Source organism: Prunus avium, chromosome 8 (genome assembly GCF_965620075.1).
Source record: "Prunus avium chromosome 8, drPruAviu1.hap1.1, whole genome shotgun sequence".
In the NCBI taxonomy this organism is placed as follows: domain Eukaryota; kingdom Viridiplantae; phylum Streptophyta; class Magnoliopsida; order Rosales; family Rosaceae; genus Prunus; species Prunus avium.
Genome location: NC_142291.1, coordinates 37758280 through 37778996, shown reverse-complemented (window position 1 = coordinate 37778996; position 20717 = coordinate 37758280). Strand labels below are relative to the sequence as shown.

Genomic DNA, 20717 nt, shown 5'->3' with positions numbered 1-20717 from the left:
AACTTGGTTCAGTTCAATAAACACAACCCAAAGCCAACCCCGTTTTGAATTTGGGCCTTGAATGAAGGGCCATATTAAGCCCTTTCTTTAAGCCCAATAGGTAGTCCTTTTGGGTTTGTGAAAAGACGAAACGCTATCGTTTCCATCTTCCATTGGAAGGAACATAACCGCCTCAGGCCTTGTTTCAGAAAGATAGAGAAGGAGGAGGCGGAGGAGTCGTTCGTTCTAAAGCCACGTCTCTGCTTGGGTTTCCCAATCCCTCGTCTGTTGGATTCGTAGCCGAAATATTTATTTTCGTGCAAGTCGATCTCGGGTTTTAGGGCCTATATAAATCGACAATCAACACCTCTAAAGCTGACGCTCAAAACGACCTCTCAATTCAATTTCTCCTGTCGTTTCAAGTTTCAGCTTCGAGACGACCAAACATGGCGACTGCTTCAGGTTCTCTCTTCTTTTCCATCGTTTATTCCCTATATCTCATATAATAAATTTCACAATTTGTTACTCAAAATTTGTCTGAATCATTAAAAATAATCTTTTTTGGTAGAATTTTTCTTGAATTTAATTCTTGAATCATATTCATTACTTATAGCAGATCGAAGATTTGATTGTTTTGAGCTCAGATGGGGTCCATAGTGTGATTCGTTTAGTTTATGGATTTTAGGGTTTTTCCGCGACCTGGGTTGAAATTATGTTATAAAAATTTGAAATTGATTGGGGCTTACCAGTTATCACATTCAAGTTGGTTGACATTTGGATTTTATAATTCAAATCACTGTTGTCAATTCTCCAACTCAAAGTGAAGATCATAAAAACAGTATCAATAGGTGAAACAAGAGGAAACAGTTATAATTTGAAATTGGGCCTTACAGCTTGGATGATTGCTGTGCTTACTAATTTATATGTTCCTATGAAAGGTTGATTTTTTTTAGCAGTGTTAGAAACTTACCTAGGCTTTACCTTAGAAACTACTATGTTGATGTGATAATATATGGTTTCTCTTTATCCAGACTAAGTTTATTTTAATCTAGAATGTAGATAATCTTTTTTTGCTTTTTGCTTTTCTGGGTTTTGGCAAAACTTGTGTTTTTTGAAAAACTTGTGTTTCTCCTCCCCTACTCCTATATTGATGTATCTTATGTGGTTGGTCTTGTAGTGGCATTCAAATCTAGGGAAGACCATCGCAAACAAATCGAATTGGAAGAAGCGCGTAAAGCTGGGCTTGCACCAGCTGAACTGGATGAGGATGGAAAGGAGATTAATCCTCATATACCCCAATATATGTCATCCGCACCTTGGTATCTCAACTCTGAGAGGCCTGTAAGTTGTTCATTTTCTTTCTAATGAGTTCCTAGTTTTGATGAACATACGCTGTGGCAAAAGTTCTGAATATTGAGACATTTTTTCTGTTTTGTTTTAATTTTCTCAGAGCTTAAAACATCAAAGGAAATGGAAATCAGATCCTAATTATACAACATCATGGTATGACAGAGGTGCAAAGATACACCAGGCTGATAAATATAGGAAGGGTGCATGTGAGAAGTAAGTCTCTGTCTCTGTCTCTGTCTCTGTCTCTGTCTCTGTCTCTCTCTCTCTCTCTCTCTCTCTCTAAGGCTTTTGTTTCCATTTCAGTTTATCTCGTGAACTGGAGAATAATGTTTGAATGTCTATTCTTACAGCTGTGGTGCCATGACACACGACTCAAAGGCATGTATGGAAAGACCTAGGAGAGTGGGAGCAAAGTTTACAAACAAACACATCGCTCCTGATGAAAAGATAGAGACTTTTGAGCTTGACTATGATGGAAAACGGGACCGCTGGAATGGATATGATGCATCAACCTATGCCCGTGTCATTGAGAGATATGAATCAAGAGATGAAGCTCGAAGGAAATACGTAAAGACACAACAGCTCAAGAAATTAGAGGAGAAAAATAATAACCCAAATGGAGAGGACGGGGTTAGTGATGAGGATGAGGATGATAATGAGGATGATTTGAGGGTGGATGAAGCCAAGGTTGATGAGAGCAAACAAATGGACTTTGCTAAGGTTGAGAAGCGTGTGCGTACAACGGGTGGTGGGAGCACAGGAACTGTCAGGTGAAAACTTCTTTATACCGGTTCTTTAATTGTCATCTTGTGTTGAAGGGGTGTCATCTTGTGTTGAAGGGGTGTTATTGTCTCACTTCTGCATTGGTGTCTATTTGAATTCTTACTCATGTATTTTTGTTTGCAGGAATTTGCGTATTCGTGAGGATACAGCAAAGTATCTTTTAAACCTCGATGTCGACTCTGCACACTATGACCCAAAAACCCGATCCATGCGTGAGGACCCTCTTCCTGATGCGGATCCGAATGAGAAGTTCTATGGGGTAAGTGCCTACAATAGTTAACTGCTTTTTTGGTATTTTTTTCCTAGTTTTTTTAAGGTGAGGTTTACCGTATATTTTATTGTTCTCGTATTTGCTTTTGTGATATAGGGTGATAATCGACATAGAAATAGTGGTCAAGCTATGGAGTTCAAGCAGCTCAACATCCATGCTTGGGAATCATTTGAAAAGGGACAAGATATTCACATGCAAGCAGCGCCGTCCCAAGCTGAGTTGCTTTATAAGAATTTTAAGGTGATCAAGGAGAATTTGAAGTCACAAACAAAGGACACCATTCTGGAGAAGTATGGCAATGCAGCTAATGAAGAAGAATTTCCTAGGGAGCTTCTACTGGGACAGAGTGAACGAGAAGTTGAATATGATCGTGCTGGGAGGATCATCAAGGGGCAAGAAACAACACTTCCCAGAAGCAAGTATGAAGAAGATGTATATGCCAACAACCACACCAGTGTATGGGGTTCATGGTGGAAGGATCATCAATGGGGCTACAGGTGCTGTAAGCAGTTGACTCGCAATAGCTATTGCACTGGCGCTGCTGGAATTGAGGCTGCTGAGGCTGCAGGTGAACTTATGAAGGCTAACATTGCTCGTAAAGAGGCCATTGGAGATATGCCTGAACCAGTGGAGGAGAAAAGACTTGCTACTTGGGGAACTGATATACCAGATGATTTGGTTTTAGATGAGAAGTTACTTGCTGATGCTCTTAAAAAGGAGGATGCAAGAAAGAGAGAAGTGAGAGATGAAAGAAAGCGCAAATATAATGTAAAATGGAATGATGAAGTTACTGCTGAGGATATGGAGGCTTATAGGATGAAGAAAGTTCATCATGATGATCCAATGAAGGACTTTCTTAACTGATGGAGCCCTTCTCTCAAAATGCTTTCAAGGTTGTCAATGAGACGTAATGGCAGTGCTCTTATACAGCAGTTCTGTAAGCTGGACTTCTTGAACTCATAGTTCGGTTGTGGCAGAACATGCTGAGCTGGAGCCTCCATCTTTGATTTGCAAACCTCTCAGTCGTGATTACTGTAAGCTTAAGTACTGAGGATACTGTAGTTTTATTGCTATTACGTGAGCTACCCTGTGGATGTTGGGCCATTTGAATTGTTGTTGACTTTGTTCTCAGTTGTCATGTAATGAGTTGTGTAATGACATTACTTTGAATTTACCTAATTACGTTGCTGTTATGGATTTCGTGAATCAATTGTTAAAAACCAAACTGCAATGACGGAACATTAATTTAAATTTTGTACTGTTAACGTATTTCCAACTAAAAAGAAAGAAAAGAACCCAAAGGAATCTTCACGTATCAACATTGCAAATTTGCTTGATTTATTTCTCGCTGTCTTCTGCAAACCCATCAAGTAAATCTTCTACAGCCAAACATGTACTCTTCAATCCTTCATGCCATGCTAAATATAAGCTACGAAGTACAGAATTCACTCTTTTTTTTATCTTGAAACGAATAAATATCACAGATTCATGCGAAACAAATTCTTGAGCAGAACAATCACACTTAATTTACATATGTATAGATGATCTATTAATCTAATTTTTTTTTTTTTTTTTTAAAGCTTCTGCTACAAATGATCGCGTGCCAGCTTCTCCTGAACCTCCATTTCCTTTCTGAACCTGGCTATGAACTCCTCAGCTCTTTCATCAATTCCATGCATCAGAGGGGAAGCAAATCCCAATGACTCCCACATATCGTCTGCTGTAGCACAAGCTCTCTCGCCCCCACTTCCAGTAGCTATTGTTGCAGCAGCAGCAGCAGCAGCTTGCTTGCACTTTTCTACAGGAGGCTGAGAGCGCTCGACTGGCTCAGTCACAGCCGGCTCTTTAAAAAGCTTGTCAACATAGACATGTGCAGTGCTGCGATTCTGTAGGAGCTGAGGGTGGTTATAGCGAAAACGTAGGGCAAGACGCCGTCTGCGTTTGAAACGCAGTTGGAGAAATTTGTAGGGTCGAAGTCGACCAGAAGCACAAGCAGAAGGAGAAGAAGAAGCAGCATCAGCAGTGATTGCTTTGACACGGTTTCTGGGTTTTGTGATGCCTTTGGGTTTGTGGAGCTTGCTCTGTAGTTTGGAAGTGAAGCTCTTCCAAGCCCTTCTGGCCGGTGGAAGCCTCAGTCTCAAGCAAGATGAGAAGAGAGAGTAAATGGATGGCTTGCGAAGAGTATGCTGAGGGATTGTTGTTTTATAGTACGGTAAGCTAAGCTGCTAGATTCCTTCAGCTTTTGGATTGTGTATTCGTTTTGTACTATTTTATAATATATGGGATGGATGGACCATAGTAGTAGCGTACTTCTTACTCTACGCGCTTAAGGCCAAAAAGCAGGTTTGATTCTAGAATCTAGGCTGCAACTTATCCATGTTCAGCTACCTCTAGCCCAAAATCAGCCTAATCAGATTGGAGGTATTCAATTTAGACTTTTAAAGAGTATATAAAAGTCTAGTGGTATTAATTATGACTTTTAAAAAGTATTTAAAAGTTTGGTGGTATCCATTTATGACTTTTAAAAAGTATTTAATATTTATGACTTTTAAAAAGTATTTAAAAGTTTGGTGGTCCAAAAAGTTAATGACTTTTAAAAAGCTTATTAAATGAATGACTTTTCCATACTTTTAAAGCTAATTGTTAAGAGCAAAAGTCTTGCCAATTTACTAGTGACTTTTATCAACTCTATGAAAGTATCTAAGAATTTGTCAACTCTATGAAAGTCACTCACTTAAAAAAAGTCTTTATAAGTATGAATTTGATGCACCCAATGAATCTCGATTCTAACTCGAGGTTGAGGTATTGGGTTATGAACGTTGGTGGGTTTTGGTTCAGCTTGGAATGCTCCATTCCATGTTTCTCCTTTTCGTTGTCTTTGCTCTCACCTTGTGGTAAAGTGGTAGTACACAGACGAGTGCAGTACAATGCATCTACATTTTCTTTTCTGCAACTTGTAAAAGATTCGAAGGTCGCGTAGAATAAAAGAACGCGGCAAAAGAACAAAGATGATTCCATTTCCATATAGAAAAAGATTTATAGAGGAGACGAGCAAGAGAGAATGGAGAAAACCTTTCTTTAAAATTTATAATTGTGCGTAGTACAAAACTACACTTAATTGATACTAACAACAAAATGAGAAGTAATCTACTACAGAACTTCCTGGCAGTGAATAACAAAACCCAGAGAAGTTCTAACACGAGAAAAAAGAAACAAAAAGACATTTTGAGCAATAAAAATGCTACAACGTCCATCGATATGGTCAGAATTTTGTGAACTAAATAAGGGCTTGAACTCCAAATTGCTGCATCTCTCTTACCCTCCATATAGGGTAAATAGCACCTTCACCAAGTTCTTCAGGATCCACCTGTTGCATGGCCCAGGCATAATACACAGTGTGGATTGTGTCCTAATGAAACAATACGATTCGACAAAACATGAGTTCGTACATATAAAATATCCAATAAGCAGAGTAATGACACAACCGTGCATGCTTTTATAGAGAATTGTGGTTCAAGGGGGGAATATAACGCATTTAATATAATGTGTGTGGATAGGGGTGTGTGTGTGTGAGAAAACGAATAATATTTACCTTGCCACCATCTGTTACTGCACCATTTTTATCACGTACACAATACACTTGCTGTGTTCGGAACTGTTAAATTCACCGAAAAGAGCCATCACTATCAGCTTCTGTTATTAAATAAAACTTAGAACAAAAACAGAAAAATAGAAAAGAAAATGCCTACCATTACAATGATTATGGGAGAGTCTCCCATCATTTTCGTCTCTCTTACTTCTGCATCAGATATATGTAGAATCTGCACCCCCAAAAAAATCAAAATTAGCTGCATGACAACATATACAGCATACGCCCTGAAAATGCTTCCATCACTCACTTCTACCATCTCAGTGTATAGAACTAAATTTAGGGTAGAAATGACTTGTCACCAAACTACAGTTAATGACACTAGCATACAAAAGTCGCTATTTAGTAACCTCAACTCTCAAAGTCATGATAAATGAGCTGGCATTGTGAATAATGTTGCCACATTATTTGAGAAGATGTGGCTAAATAAGAGAAGAGATATATTAACGTTCTCTTCTGAAAAATTGATATATTAAAGTTTCAGTCCCATCCTCAATGTTTTAAGTTATTTACCTCCAATCTCACTTCTCATTTTTCATTAAGTCATTATATACCTCCAACCTCACTTCTCATCGTTAATGAAGTCTATTCTCCACCCAAAGATCAATACTATTTGACATGTGTTCCTAATTAACATCCCATCAGTATAGAATGCAACTATAATTGACATGGAGACACTAATATGTAGGAGGAAGCAAGTTTTCTACCTTGTGATCAAAAAAGATTCCATGGCTTCGGAAACCATCATGCTCAGCTTTACACCGCTCAATCACCTCCTTGCTACAATACTTCTTCAATGTCTCAACATCTCCCTACATTTAAAATGCACGTTATTACATAAAGATGAGAAACTATAATGGCACTCACATGGACCAACATTGAGATGATGATACGTTGACTGAAAACCATGAACACAAAAAAAAAAAACCAAAACAAAAACAAAAGATGAGAGGAGAGAGAGAGATTGGGGATGGAACCTAAACAAGCTCAGCTCTCACAGCACTAACCTTGATGTAAGCATTAAGCACAGGTTTGACAGCATCCTGTACTTCTGCCACAAAGTCTGGTAAAGAGAAGGATCTAATCCATCCAAACATTACAATTAGAAAATATATTAATCAAGTTATTCAAATAAGTATGATAAGAAGCAGCAAATGGCAATGCGATCATACGGATCTCGGCGGCGTATCTCCTTGATTGATGCAGCAGTATCTGTTTCTTGAAAAATAGTTTCATTTAAACTGTCAAAGGAAAATGGTCAATTCAGCACTCAAATATTTACAATTAACTCTTTAGCGAAAAAATTATAATTTTCTGGGGGCAAAACAAAGAACATTTACAACCCTCCCTCAGAAGAAAAAAAAAACTATTATTCGCAGATAGTGAGCAAAAGAAGAAGTAAACAAAGTTTAGCAGCATACTCCTGAATTTTGTGAACAATTGGACTATCGCTTGTCTCCCAATGTTCCCGCATGTCCTCAGCAATCTGCCAATTTCAACAAAGACAAGCAATACAGCAATCTCAAGACAGGTGGTACATATAAACAAGTTGTCAAACATACGGCCAACTAAAATTCTATTCAATAGAGTTTTATGACAACATCCATGCCTGCCGTAACATGAAAAAAAAACAGAAGCAATACATAATACAGCATGTCTTATCCACTCAAAAACATGAAGTACGAAGTGGAGTTTTTTTTTAAAGAACAGAAACAATAATTGAATTGGAATTTACCTCCTGGGTTTTTGACGTAACAGGTTTACGTAATTCATCAAAACGCTTGAATATAGGATTACCTTGCATCTAGGTAAGAGAATACAAACAAAAAAATCAAATAAGAGGAAAGACAACTAGATATAACTTTTTTTGTAATATTTAATGGGCAGAAAGAAATTTCACCTTCATTCTGAAAGCCTCCCACTTTTTACTCCAGCGAGATTGGGGTACAGCAACAATGTCCGTTCTTGTACTTACTTCAACTTGAGGGGTGGTAGAAGGATCGTACTCCAGGTGCTTTCTCTTAGTTGGATTACCACTTAACTCATCCTTTACAATGTCATATCCCTTTTTAGCCATGTCAATAAACTTTGCTTCCTTAACTCTAGAGAAAGCAGAGGAAAAATACGAGGAAGAGACACTTGACCTAAATTTGCCAAATAATGTTTCTTCAGTATTACTAGACCCTGACTCCTGGCGTTTCTGTTCCCCAGATGAGGCATTTGTTACATCTTCTGCATCAGCGAAATTCTCAGATTTAGCACCAGAAGGCCCTGAAGCCTGTTCGTTCCCAATTCCAAAGGTTCCTTTGACCTGCATAGAACAAAAAGAAGTAAACATCAAATGAATTCCAGCAGATCAAAGTATATAGCAGTGCAGATGCAAGAGGTAAAAAAGCAGACCTCCTCTGTGGCAGCTGTGATCTTCTCTTTTACATTGGCAGAAACCTGCAGCCATAATTATCAATGTAAATTTGAGAACAGATGCAAGTTTCTTATGATAAAAAATGACGAACAAATCCAGACTGAACAACAATGATATGCACCAGAAACAACATAATATTTGCACAGAAGTTGCCATCGAGAATTCTAACATATAGAAGCACTACAGATTTTAAGGCATTTGAAATGAGACCTTCTTTGCTGCTGCTTCAGCCTCTGTCCACGCACCATCCACCTGCTTGTATAGCTGCTCTGTTGTCTGCTTCGTTCTGCATTCGCCATTTCACCATCTCAGAGCCTCCATTTGGAAGTACCCAGCCAGACTTGACATACAAGGGTATGTCTCAGCCTATATACTAGAATACTAAAATTTATCATGGCAGGAAGTGAAAATATCAAATAATTACCTCACTTTCAGGTCTTCTTTAACGCCTTTCAGCTCTTCTGCTTTCTCTTTCAGCTCCTTAACTGACTGTTGAAATTCTGGATTCCTGCAACCAGGGCAATGGATGTGAGCATAATGACTCTCAATAATAATGACAATAGCAGAAGAAAATTTCATAATGATTAAAAAACTAAGAAGAGAAAACAATTCTGCGGCGATTTTAAAAACCAACTGGCAAACTAGAAAGATGCTATTAAGTTTTACTTCCTAACGGAAATGGAGACTCAAGCCAGTACTACAAGTTGCTCACTGTAAATTGAGAGTCAGCTGCACAAGGATTTATATCTCATAAAAACCACATGTCTAACGCAAAACAGCTCAACTAAGCCAAAAGATTGCGTTTTAGTTCACGAAACAACGTTTTTTATTTCTTATAGACCAGAGGCTTAACAATTTGTTCCGAGTAAAACAAATTTGACCAAACATTTAAACAAAAAAACCAATTAAAATAGCAGATACATATTACATTAAAAGAACTCCTCAGCTTTTGGCAGCCCAATATGCTTTACCAATGTAAATGCCATAACATACAATACAAATGTACATACATATATACATATTAAACATGTAAAACAGAGTGAGTGAAAGAGAGATACTTGGTAGCTTCGCCTTTGACTTGCTTCGAAAATTCATTGAAGACACTGAATCGACGACTCGCCGAATACCCATTAGCTGAAATCAACCGAATTCTCGTGCTTGAAACCTATCTCATCAAATTCAAAACCCCCAACCCAATAAAAAAAAAGATATTAAATTAACCCAAAACATACTTAAAAAGTTTGAAACTTTGATTCGAAACTTCTTCCAAAGGAACGAACCTGTTGTTGGGGGGTCAGCTGATGAAAGAAGGGTTGTCTGTAAAGGTGCAAATCTCGCACTAGCTTTCTAGCAGCCATCAAATTGGGGGCAGGCTAAATTTTCTCAAACAGAGAAAAAACGATAGCTTTTTTCTTTTTCCGTTTTGTTTTTACCTTGGAAAAATTTGAAGGGTGGGTGTCTGAATTAGTAGCCAGTGTCCCAACTTGGGAAGGAAGAAAGGGACGAAGGAAGAAGGAGATGAACGTGAAAGTTACACTTTCACAAACCAAACCAGGCCTCGACTCTCTAGGGTTTCTGTTTCCTTTTCCCACCAGATTTTGGAGATGTCCCATTGGCCCAATACTGTTTTCTGAAAAAGGCCTGTTAATGGGAAAGCCCAACTCATAGTTTTTACCCCGATTATTATTATTTTTTACCCAAAATGCAATAATTTCTTCAATTTTTTCTTAAATATTTATATTTGTAGGATTTAATTGGTCTATAAAACACAATTAAAATGACAAGGCCAAAGTTAAACATGAGTCAAATTACAGTGATAAAAATGTAACTTGACCTATTTCCTTTTAATGAATGAAATTTCCCTATTAATAACACTTATAAAAATCAAACCAAATTAATAACTTGAGATTCACAAGGATTTTTAAGCTTAGGCAAAGGACACTAATGTACTGAGTTGAAGCAAACAATGTAATGAGTTCAAGCCCTAATATCTGTATAATATGTGTGAATTTAGTATATTATTACCCCTTTTAATAGGATTTTTAAAATTAGTATCCTCCCGTCAAATGTAGGTTGATGTAGCATGTAAAATTCTTCTCTACTTGGTAATTTTAATGCCAAATAAATTTTGAAGGTGAATTTTTACTTCATCAATCAACATCCAGAAACTATTCAAGAAAAGGAAAATAGTGACAGTACATAAAGATTTGATTTGATCATGACCAAATAATATAAGTTCAATTCAAAATTTCAACCACTCATATAGTGAGTCTCAAATGATCAATATGCAACTAGATTTTCAAACTGGATTTGATTTGCCATTGCCAAAACATAAAGTGTCAAGCTTTCAACCCATCATCAAGAATGAAGTATTCTATTTAGTATTTGGGCCCACATGAAACTAGATGGAACTAAAGCAACTGAAACAAAAAAACACAGATGGGTTGCTAATGGCAAGCCTCATTGGCAACGGAGAAGCGCTGGGCTTGAAGGGCTGCAGCCTTATCCGACACCAGAGCTTGAATGACCAAAGTCTTCACCTCCCAAGCACTGTACGGAAACCCCTTCCTGGCGTAAGAGTTCAGGAGGGCGGCGCTCGCCTGCTTCAGCAGCCTAGGGTAAACGTTCTCCTCGTCGTTCCTGACCGTCGCTTCCAGTAGCGTCAGATCAGATCTGTACCGTTCGTAGGCTCTTGATCCGAACACCTTCGACACCGTTGATGTCTGTGGGACCATCCTCGGCCACGCCTCCCTCCTGCTCCCCCAATAGCTGTGCAACACAAATGAACACCATCATTATAGGACACAATGGGCATTTCAGTAACTTCACCACAAGAGAGAGAGAGAGAGAGAGAGAGAGAGAGTGCTTACTGTGGAGTGCATCTTCCTGTGGTTCTTGTGAAGAGAAAGCCTGGCCTTTGGGTTTTGGCTGTTGTTGAGGGTACAGAGCAAGCAATAAGAAGAAGAAGAAGAAGAAGAAGAACGAGTTGACCCAGTTGAGAAGGCCTCAACATATCTTCTCGTTGTTTGGTTTAGGATCTGAGTTTGTGCTGCTGAGAATATTTGGCATGACTCGGTTTCAAACTTGCTCTCTCTCTCTCTCTGTCTTTTTTTAATGCACTTGGTCCAGTCCGGTTTTACCAATTTACCCTTGTACGGTTGTATGTTTTTTATTGCCATCTGATTTTTAAATTAGTGGAGGGTGAAATTGTCTTTGGCTTAGGTCCACGTGCAAAAGATCTAGGTGTGTTGGAACATGTTTATATGCGTTCATCAGATTGGACATGTCACATTAACTTCTCTAAAGAGAAGTGACAAAGTGTAACGAGGTGAGAGAGTAATCTTTAGTGTCCGTTACTAGCACGTGGTTTTACTAATTTATTGATGTTGTAATATTTGTTTTATTAATATTATATTATATGAATTAGTAACAATATGTGATGCTAAAACATGAAACACTCAAAAACTTCTCACTTGTGAAGGGTTCTTTCTTCTAAGCTTCATGTTTTTCTAGTCTAGCTACGCTTTTGTTGCGTATAAGAAATTGGAGGAGGGGGTTTTATACACAAATAAGACTCTACTTTACTTTTCGTCCCTTAACGCAAAATATTGTTATGGTCATCCTTCATTTAGATATTGCGTTGCACCACTCGTTCTTCCGTTAATTCCGTTAAATCTTCTATCAAAATTAAGGGCAAGTTGGAAAATTTATATCAAATTTTAGGGCAAATAAGACTTTTATCTAGTCACCACCTCATTCTATCTAAACCCAACGACAACTCTCTATCTCACTCTCTCCAATGATCCTTTTGGGTTTTGTTTAGATTGTTTAATTGATTGAGAGGAAGACCAATTGATGAAAAAGGTTGGGAGGAGGAGATTGACGAACAGAAGGAGGAAGAAAATGAGAGAAGGAGAGAGTGGGTCAAGGTCGGAGTGGGTCTGTGAGGTTAGATCTGTGAAGGATGGCTGGAGGAGAGAGGTGGTTGTTGGGGCTGAGTTGTGCTGATTAAGAATCCAACACATGAAAAGACAAATACAACCCTATTTTTCACGAAAAAGTCGATGGAAATGACGAGTTCTGAAAGTCGAGGCATATAGTTAAAGCACCATCATAACAATTTTGGAAGATGAGACACTAAAAGTAAAATCGGGTCTTATTTGAGGGACCACTACATTTTTACCTGAATAAAATGATAAACTGACTTAATAAGAGAAAACTTCATATATAAATTTCATCTAACCAGATGGGATAGTTTGTGAAGGCATGCATATCTCATAGTTGTAATCTTCAATATGAATGAAGCAATTTTTATTTTTATTTATGAAGATAAGTTCAGGAGGAGGGAAGGCTAGGACATTCAGGAATTAGAAATGAAGCAATTCTTCAATGCCTTCAACATAGGAATATCATTTTCTCATGCAATCCTTTAGGCCTGCAAAGATTAGTGAAGTACTTTCCTGTAAGATTCGGAAGGAAGAGCGCATAGATAAAAGCATATTATACAAGCACCAACAATAATGTTAAAACGCGACGGTCAATAGATGACGGAACCCCTATAAACCACATATGGATGACATGTCAACTTTCATCTTTCAGAATATAAGCGCGACGGTCAAAAATTCATAAAGTTTCCAAGTTTCAAATACCCAATAAAAAGAAGAAGATATAGAATTTTTTAAAGTGGTACCAACCAAGTAATAAAGTAAACTAGTTAATCAGAGGGTTGGTTTGGCATAAAAGTTGAGAACAACAAAATTGAAGAGTATCTGGTGGTGTTGGTGTGAGAAGATGTAAGAATAACAGAACAACAAAACTAATCACAGACAATCAGGAATACTACGACTTCTTATATGCTACTGGTCATTTAAATTTGAAATGAAATTGAATTTTACGCATAAATTTATCATTCTATATGCTACTGGTCATTTAAATTTAAAATAAAATTGAATTTTACGCATAAATTTATAGAATGATAGGTATATGTCTAGAAAATAGAAAATATAGGGATCTATATTAGATAAGATCTTGATTTTAATATGTGCCCCGATAAGCTAATTATTACAAAGTCACAATACTTATCTTGGCATTAGAGCACAGAAATAAACAAAATTAAAGCGCTTTTATTAGCAAGATAGATAGATCGTTACATGCAGAAGCCCACGTTCGATAAGCTAATTATTACAAAGTCACAATACTTATCTTGGCATTAGAGCACAGAAATAAACAAAATTAAAGCGCTTTTATTAGCAAGATAGATAGATCGTTACATGCAGAAGCCCACGTAGTAGTTATTTACTTACTTATTAGAAGCTCAATCTCCTCTTACATAATTAGTACATTATGTACAGCCATATATATACATATATAAGGCCTTTTTTTTATTCTCTTGTCTCTACCTACCTTTATTCCTAGAAACCCCAAAAACAGAAAAAAAAAAAAGAAAAAAAAAAAAGAAACACTACGTGCCGCATTACATTTTAGCTTATCTCACGCACTCCATGCACATCTCTCAATCTAATAACCAAGGACGGACATAAGCCTCCCGCGAGGAGGAGAAGTGGCGCTCAAAAGTCTGCTCTCCTGCCTGTTGTACTTAAGGTTCCTTGCGTCCTCCCTCGAAATCCGGAAGGCGTTTTGCAGCACCTCATCTGGCAGGGCCCTTAGCACAGAGGTTCGCCCCGCTAGGTTGTTGGTCAAGGAATTGTCGTCCGTCTTGAAGGAAATGTACTCGAACCCTTGGTTGCCTGCCTGCGTGATGACGGCGTGGTTCTGGGGGATCAAAAACAGCTGTCCCTCTTTCACCTCGTCGTTCAAGATGGAATCACCGTTCTCGTTCACCACCTGAACCCTAGCGTTGCCTCTGATCGCGTACACGAGCGTGTTGGCGTTCATGTGCCAGTGTGGAGTGTAGATAGCGTTCTGCATGCACATAATATTGTATCATCATCAGCAAAAACAAATTTTGTATTTGTATTTATAATGTTAAAATTATGTATTTATATTTATATACACTTACGTTGTAGAGGACACCTTTCTCGGCGCTGAGGCGTAGGTGGCGGAGGATTGGGAGCTGGTTACTGTTCACGACGCTGATGCGGCCGGCCTGAGGGTTGTAGAAGTCGGCGCGTGAAGGGTCACCGATGTTCTGACTGAGCCTGGCGCTGCAGAAAGTCTCCTCAACGCCATTGTCCTGGCCGCCTCCTCCCTGCTGCTCTTGCTCCCTCTGTTTCTCTTCCTTTTCACGCTGACTCTGTTGCTCTTCCTGCTGGCTCTCTTGGCCTCCGCGGCCGCCGGCGGACCTGCTGAAGGGGCTGACGAAGTCGAGCTGGCCCTGCACTCTGATAATCTCGTTCCTGTTGTCGTTCTGGCCCTGGAGGTTCCTCGCGGTCTCTGAGTTGACGTTGAGAGCCTGTGCGAGGAGCTGAGTGTCGAAGCCGGAGAAGATGTTGTTGCCGTTGCCTTGCTGGCCTTTCTGGCCTTGCTTGCCTTGTCGTATGTAAAACTCGGCTTCTGGGTTAAACTCGTCTTGTGGGTTGCCAGCTAGGTAAAATCTCTGTATGTAACACATCATCCAATCCAATCAAGCCACATCATTAATCAGTCAATAAACAAATAATTTAATGTTTTTAAATTAATTAATTAAGTAATTGCTTACCCTGGGCACTTCGTCGAGCTGGTTTTGGTCGTTGCTGAGGTCAAGGAAAGAAACAGCCACGAGAGGCTGTTCGCCGTTGTTGTAGCTCCAGTAAGCGACACCGGCGGGCAAAGCGATGATGTCACCCTCTCTGATGTGTCGGATTTTCTGGTGGCGGTCTTGCTGGTCCTCGCCCTGGAACTGCTGTTGTCCCTGTCCTCCTTCTTGGCGAGAGGGCTGGAACTGTTGCTGCTGCTGCTGCTGCTGGAATTGCTGCGGCTGAGAGTCCTCAAAAGTCTCGGCACACCCAGGAAACACAGCTCCTAACACACCCCTACCTGGACCCCACCAAATTAAAATATTAATTAATTAATTAATTCAATAACATGCATAATATATAGTTGATATTAATTGATTACATGGTGTTTCGATGAATTTACCTTTGACGATGTAGATGAGTTGGGGAGCATTGACGTAAGAGGGAAGGTGAAGGCCGTTGGGCTCGATGGTGCGTCGAACGGCTGCGACACCGGCCCATTGGAACTGCGGGTCATTGGGGTTCCATGACTCGGTCACACCGGCCTCAGACTGAATGTGGTTGTCGGGTTCGCGGGCCTCGAGCTGGTTGAGCCGCCACTCTTTGTTCTGGCCAAATATATGCTGGCGGGAAGCCAGGCAGCCATTGAAAAGAAGAAGCAAGCAAAGAGAAGCGAGAGCTAAAGGCATAGACATATTTGGAGACTACAGAAAGGAGAGAGAAAGCTCTTTGGTTTTGAGATGGGTGAAGCGGCGAGCAGCAGGCGCTGGTATTTATAGTGAAGAAGAGGAGGTGAGGGAGAGACACGTAGGGAAATGAGTGTAAGGAATCCTTCGCCATTATTCTGCTTGCATGGCTTTGAAGCTCTGAATTGTTTACACCTCATTTTGTGGTTTAGGGCAGGTGGCTTTCGGCTTCAGAGAAGAAACAAAGTGAGTTGAGTTATGTGGCAACCAGGTGGGTGTCTCGAGCCATTGTTGTTTTCTTACTGTCTTGGGATTGGTGCGTTTCTGAAACCCTTTTGGCATTGCCTGCTGAGAAACGTGAACTCCATCTGATCGTCTCTGATCAGTTTTGGTGGGTTCCATTGTTTTGTTGCCAATCCTCATTCATATTCTCTCTCCTTTTATGTAAAAGTAAATATTTGAGTTATTATAATTTGGGTACCACTCTAATATTCTCTCTCCTTTTTTTCTTTTAAAGAAAAGCTTCCAAGTTTTTTATAGGATCAATTTGTAAAGTATGAAATGCTTTTGTTGTTCTAAGTAGCTGATCTCTTGTTGGCCTTTTTGCTTGACAGGAAAATACAAAAGAATTCATACTAGTGGTAGTGGAGGTCATTCATTCGTAATTTCATTGAAGTTGTGGGTTTTGGATTTGGAACTGTAGAGAGAGAACCCTCTTGGCTCAACTAAGCCAAAAGATTGCGTTTTAGTTCACAAAACAACGTTTTTTATTTCTTATAGAGCAGAGGCTTAACAATTTGTTCCGAGTAAAACAAATTTGACCAAACATTTAAACAAAAAAAACCAATTAAACTCATCACAGACAATCAGGTGGAGTTCACGTTTCTCACCAAGCACGCACAGTCATATGGGCCCGGGTTCGGATCCCAAGTCCCATGAATTTTACTTCACCAAACGGCCAGGTGCAAATCAAGCTCAGAACCAGACAACAATATTGACGAGGAACCCCACCGCTGGTTGCCGCATATAGCCTGCTGCCCCTGCTACACAAAATGAGGTGTTAACAATTCAAAGCCTCAAAGCCATGCAAGTAGAAGAATGGCAAAAGATGCCTTACACACGAAACTCTACGTGTCCACGCCTCAACTCATTTTCCCTCCTACAAATACCAGCGCCTACCGCTCGTTGCTTCACCATCTCAAACACAAGATACAAGTGAGCTCGAATCACAAGTCATCTATCTCCTTCTCATTCCTTGTGTTATGGCTAAGGCTTTCGTTTTTTCGCTTTGCTTGCTTCTGGTTTTCAATGGCTGCTTAGCGGCACGTCAGTCCCAGTTGAGTCCGCAGAACCAGTGCCAGCTCAACCAGCTCCAAGCCCGCGAACCCGACAACCGCATCCAGGCGGAGGCGGGTCAGATCGAGACCTGGAACTTCAACCAGGACGACTTTCAGTGTGCAGGAGTCGCCGCCTCTCGAATCACCATTCAGCGCAACGGCCTACACTTGCCCTCCTACTCCAACGCCCCTCAACTCATCTACGTCGTCCAAGGTCACGTGTTATTACTAGATCTAATTAATTAACCATTAAATTACGAGACTAATTAATTGAGTTGTTAGTTTACTAATAAAATATTGCATGCATGGGTGTGCAGGTAGGGGTGTTCTAGGGGCAGTGTTCTCTGGGTGCCCTGAGACTTTCGAAGAGTCTCAGCAGTCTTCTCAGCAGCAAGAACAACAGGGGCGCCAGCAGGAACAGGAACAACAACAACAACAGCAGCAGCAAGGCGAACAAGGGCGCCAGCAACAACAACAACAACAATTCGAACAGCTCGACCGCCACCAGAAGACCCGCCGCATCCGTGAGGGTGATGTCATCGCCATCCCTGCCGGAGTCGCCTACTGGTCCTACAACGACGGCGACCAGGAGCTTGTTGCCGTCAACCTTTTCCACGTCAGCAGCGATCACAACCAGCTCGACCAATACCCAAGGGTACATAAATTATTGCATAATTATTTAATTAACAAAATCCCCATTCAATTAAATTATTTATTTAACTAACTCTACCTTTATCTCATATGTAGAAATTCTATCTAGCTGGTAATCCAGAGAATGAGTTTAACCAACAAGGCCAAAGCCAACCCCGCCAGCAGGGTGTGCAAGGGAAACAGGAACAGCAGCAACCATTCGGACGTCCCGGACAACAAGAACAACAAGGAAACGGCAACAACGTCTTCTCCGGCTTCAACACACAGCTCCTCGCCCAGGCCCTCAACGTCAACGAAGAGACTGCCAGGAACCTCCAGGGACAGAACGACAACAGGAACCAAATCATCAGGGTAAGGGGCAACCTTGACTTCGTCCAGCCCCCAAGGGGACAACAGGAGCGTGAGCACGAGGAGCGACAACAGGAGCAGCTCCAGCAGGAGAGGCAACATGCAGGGCAACAAGGAGGACAACTGATGGTCAACGGTCTTGAGGAGACCTTCTGCAGCTTGAGGTTGAAGGAGAACATCGGCAACCCTGAGCGTGCCGACATCTTCTCTCCCCGGGCCGGCCGCATCAGCACCCTCAACAGCCACAACCTCCCCATCCTCAGGTGGCTCCGCCTCAGCGCCGAGAGAGGCTTCTTCTACCGCGTAAGCAATTACACAAACATATATATACTTGCTAATTAATATTTAATTATGATTAACTAATTATCTTGATAATGCGTAATAATTAATGTTCTAATCTTGATAATTCTTATTATTATTCTTGTGCATGCATGCAGAACGGTATCTACAGCCCACACTGGAATGCGAACGCCCACTCAGTGGTGTACGTGATCAGAGGAAATGCTAGGGTTCAGGTGGTGAACGAAAACGGAGATCCAATTCTTGACCAGGAGGTGCAGCAGGGACAGTTGTTCATAGTCCCACAGAACCACGGCGTGATCCAGCAAGCCGGCAACCAAGGGTTCGAGTACATTGCCTTCAAGACGGAGGACAATGCCTTCATTAACACCATGGCTGGACGGACCTCCTTCCTCCGTGCACTGCCGGATGAGGTGCTGGCCAACGCCTACCAAATTTCTCGAGAGCAAGCGAGGCAGCTCAAGTACAACCGGCAGGAGACCATTGCCTTAAGCTCCAGCCAGCAGCGGGGTTCGTTCTTCGCGAGGAGGCCAATTGTGTAAATGTATGAAGAAAAATGTAGTGAATGCGGCACGTAGTATTTTTTGGGAGTCGCTAAAAGCTAGGAAGCTGAGAGTGAATATAAATAAATAAAAGAGCCTTATATGGCTTCGTACTAATAATGTAAGAGGAGAGAGTCTAGCTACCAAGTAATTGAATAAGTACTACGTGTAATCTATGATGTAATGAAAATTTCCCTTCTTTTTTCTAAACATTTCTACCCTTCATCATGCTTAATTCGTATTAGTTTTCTTGTTTGATTCCGATTATAATTACTAAATTTGGACCATGGAATATGGGGAGACAAGTTGTGCCTAAAGCATGTATGAAATCTATCAAGTGAATATTTTTTTTTTAAAATAAATAAAAGCTATATGAATCTTTGAAATTCTTAATATTAATTATGATTCCGTTGCATATTGTTCTTATTATGATTCCGTTACATTAGTGTCATGATAAGACCAAAATAAATGACACTAAGACCAAAATAAATGTGTAGAGACCAAGAAAACAAAACCGTTCTTATTATGATTCCGTTACATTAGTGTCATGATAAGACCAAAATGAATGACACTAAGACCAAAATAAATGTGTAGAGACCAAGAAAGCAAAACCGTTCTTATTATGATTCCGTTACATTATTAATTTGCAATTATGATTCCGTTACATTAGTGTCATGATAAGACCAAAATAAATGTGTTGAGACCAAGAAAGCAAGTGTTGATTCACCAAGAAAGTCTTACCATACTTCCAAACAAACAATATCAATATGTCTTTGCTCATCAAAAATGTGTTGCTGCTTCTACTAGTGTCGGTGGTGGTGTTGTTCCAAACTACTTGCGACGCAGATCCTGTTTTTTTTCGGGTAAACAAACTATTAGAACGACTAAGGATTTGGATGCAAAAATGACCATTCATTGCAAATCCAAGGGCGACGATCTTGGTTTTCATGTTGTCCCCATCAAAGGTACCTATGGGTTTAAATTTAAACCCAATATTTGGGGGACAACCCAGTTCTTTTGCAGCTTCAAATGGGGAACCAAATTCCACTATTTCGACATTTACATATACGAGAGAGACAGGAAGATTTGTGCCGATAATGAGTGCATGTGGAGCATAAGACCAAACGGTCCATGCAGGTGGGACAATACCTTCCGATCTTACCTTTGCCATGAGTGGAACAAATAATTAATCTCAAGTCGTATGTTAATCTCAAGTTATATATGTTCTTCATCTGTAATAACCAAGACCTTTTGACTTTGAGTGTCATTTAATTTGCTAGTTTTAATTTTATTTTATAGTAAATTGAGCTTAGACCCATAAAATTCATTTTTAATCACTTACAACCCTTTTCTTTATTTTTCTATTAAAATACCCAATTTTTTTAAATAAAACCTGATGACTAGGATCCAAGTAAGCAAATTACTCTGGCTTAAAATATGATTTATTCTATTTTTCGGATTCCAAAACTACCCATATTTACAAGTTAACGTGTTATGCGGTGGTGTAATTAATGACACACGTTGAATTTGGAAAGATGTTCAAATGGTTGTAATAGATGTAGGAATTAATTTAGAAACTTATTTGAAATTCAATATTAAATTCCACATTATCATATTAGTAATCTACATGTGATTAACGTTTTGGTTTATTTAATACAAAAATTATGTTGTTTTCCCTTTATAAATTATACAACTAGTGATCTATTTTATTATAGTATTATGAAT

General features: G+C 39.7%; 6 protein-coding genes across 6 annotated transcripts; 2 read left to right on the top strand and 4 right to left on the bottom strand.

The window, feature by feature from the left end:
- Window positions 1-154: 154 nt before the first annotated feature.
- Window positions 155-3576, top strand: LOC110757522 (pre-mRNA-splicing factor SLU7-A). Its single transcript, XM_021959151.2, has 6 exons — window positions 155-441; window positions 1157-1320; window positions 1430-1542; window positions 1680-2099; window positions 2236-2371; window positions 2480-3576. The coding sequence occupies exons 1-6, from the start codon at window positions 426-428 to the stop codon at window positions 3245-3247; spliced, it is 1617 nt and encodes a 538-aa protein (XP_021814843.1). The 5' UTR covers window positions 155-425; the 3' UTR covers window positions 3248-3576.
- Window positions 3577-3696: 120 nt separating this feature from the next.
- On the bottom strand, window positions 3697-5316 carry LOC110757524 (uncharacterized). Its single transcript, XM_088245900.1, has 2 exons — window positions 5272-5316; window positions 3697-4608 (listed from the first exon to the last, which is right to left on the bottom strand). The coding sequence occupies exons 1-2, from the start codon at window positions 5314-5316 to the stop codon at window positions 3970-3972; spliced, it is 684 nt and encodes a 227-aa protein (XP_088102026.1). The 3' UTR covers window positions 3697-3969.
- A 126-nt stretch (window positions 5317-5442) lies between these two features.
- Window positions 5443-10001, bottom strand: LOC110757523 (mitochondrial import inner membrane translocase subunit TIM44-2). Its single transcript, XM_088245445.1, has 14 exons — window positions 9735-10001; window positions 9513-9619; window positions 8879-8962; window positions 8665-8740; window positions 8433-8477; window positions 7933-8343; window positions 7768-7836; window positions 7454-7518; window positions 7205-7273; window positions 7040-7112; window positions 6740-6844; window positions 6133-6204; window positions 5976-6038; window positions 5443-5792 (listed from the first exon to the last, which is right to left on the bottom strand). Exons 1-14 carry the CDS (start codon window positions 9810-9812, stop codon window positions 5661-5663), a joined length of 1449 nt encoding a protein of 482 aa, XP_088101571.1. The 5' UTR covers window positions 9813-10001; the 3' UTR covers window positions 5443-5660.
- Window positions 10002-10746: 745 nt separating this feature from the next.
- On the bottom strand, window positions 10747-11550 carry LOC110757503 (pollen Ole e I family allergen protein). Its single transcript, XM_021959133.2, has 2 exons — window positions 11325-11550; window positions 10747-11223 (listed from the first exon to the last, which is right to left on the bottom strand). Exons 1-2 carry the CDS (start codon window positions 11465-11467, stop codon window positions 10902-10904), a joined length of 465 nt encoding a protein of 154 aa, XP_021814825.1. The 5' UTR covers window positions 11468-11550; the 3' UTR covers window positions 10747-10901.
- A 2127-nt stretch (window positions 11551-13677) lies between these two features.
- LOC110757444 (prunin 1 Pru du 6.0101-like) lies at window positions 13678-15888 on the bottom strand. The gene is made up of 4 exons (XM_021959039.2): window positions 15532-15888; window positions 15113-15429; window positions 14474-15010; window positions 13678-14376 (listed from the first exon to the last, which is right to left on the bottom strand). Exons 1-4 carry the CDS (start codon window positions 15821-15823, stop codon window positions 13972-13974), a joined length of 1551 nt encoding a protein of 516 aa, XP_021814731.1. The 5' UTR covers window positions 15824-15888; the 3' UTR covers window positions 13678-13971.
- Window positions 15889-16996: 1108 nt separating this feature from the next.
- Window positions 16997-19202, top strand: LOC110757493 (prunin 1 Pru du 6). The gene is made up of 4 exons (XM_021959120.2): window positions 16997-17365; window positions 17469-17806; window positions 17899-18453; window positions 18588-19202. The coding sequence occupies exons 1-4, from the start codon at window positions 17077-17079 to the stop codon at window positions 18990-18992; spliced, it is 1587 nt and encodes a 528-aa protein (XP_021814812.1). The 5' UTR covers window positions 16997-17076; the 3' UTR covers window positions 18993-19202.
- Window positions 19203-20717: the final 1515 nt, after the last annotated feature.

What these genes read in the sequence shown, in the direction of transcription:
- LOC110757444 (XM_021959039.2), bottom strand. Translation starts at nt 15,823, where the DNA reads ATGTCTATGCCTTTAGCTCTCGCTTCTCTTTGCTTGCTTCTTCTTTTC. An exon ending in AGCTCGACGAAGTGCCCAGG is followed by an intron (nt 15,011 to 15,112) that starts GTAAGCAATTAC and finishes TGTTACATACAG; the next exon opens with AGATTTTACCTAGCTGGCAA. An exon ending in AGAAAGGTGTCCTCTACAAC is followed by an intron (nt 14,377 to 14,473) that starts GTAAGTGTATAT and finishes ATGTGCATGCAG; the next exon opens with AACGCTATCTACACTCCACA.
- LOC110757503 (XM_021959133.2), bottom strand. Translation starts at nt 11,467, where the DNA reads ATGTTGAGGCCTTCTCAACTGGGTCAACTCGTTCTTCTTCTTCTTCTT. An exon ending in ACAGGAAGATGCACTCCACA is followed by an intron (nt 11,224 to 11,324) that starts GTAAGCACTCTC and finishes TGTGTTGCACAG; the next exon opens with CTATTGGGGGAGCAGGAGGG.
- LOC110757523 (XM_088245445.1), bottom strand. Translation starts at nt 9,812, where the DNA reads ATGGCTGCTAGAAAGCTAGTGCGAGATTTGCACCTTTACAGACAACCC. An exon ending in AGCTGACCCCCCAACAACAG is followed by an intron (nt 9,620 to 9,734) that starts GTTCGTTCCTTT and finishes TTGATGAGATAG; the next exon opens with GTTTCAAGCACGAGAATTCG. An exon ending in GGGAGGCTTTCAGAATGAAG is followed by an intron (nt 7,837 to 7,932) that starts GTGAAATTTCTT and finishes TCTCTTACCTAG; the next exon opens with ATGCAAGGTAATCCTATATT.
- LOC110757493 (XM_021959120.2), top strand. Translation starts at nt 17,077, where the DNA reads ATGGCTAAGGCTTTCGTTTTTTCGCTTTGCTTGCTTCTGGTTTTCAAT. An exon ending in ACTCATCTACGTCGTCCAAG is followed by an intron (nt 17,366 to 17,468) that starts GTCACGTGTTAT and finishes ATGGGTGTGCAG; the next exon opens with GTAGGGGTGTTCTAGGGGCA. An exon ending in AGCTCGACCAATACCCAAGG is followed by an intron (nt 17,807 to 17,898) that starts GTACATAAATTA and finishes TCTCATATGTAG; the next exon opens with AAATTCTATCTAGCTGGTAA.
- LOC110757524 (XM_088245900.1), bottom strand. Translation starts at nt 5,316, where the DNA reads ATGCATTGTACTGCACTCGTCTGTGTACTACCACTTTACCACAAG. An exon ending in TACTACCACTTTACCACAAG is followed by an intron (nt 4,609 to 5,271) that starts GTGAGAGCAAAG and finishes GAAGGAATCTAG; the next exon opens with CAGCTTAGCTTACCGTACTA.
- LOC110757522 (XM_021959151.2), top strand. An exon ending in ATCTCAACTCTGAGAGGCCT is followed by an intron (nt 1,321 to 1,429) that starts GTAAGTTGTTCA and finishes TAATTTTCTCAG; the next exon opens with AGCTTAAAACATCAAAGGAA. An exon ending in GGGAGCACAGGAACTGTCAG is followed by an intron (nt 2,100 to 2,235) that starts GTGAAAACTTCT and finishes TTTTGTTTGCAG; the next exon opens with GAATTTGCGTATTCGTGAGG.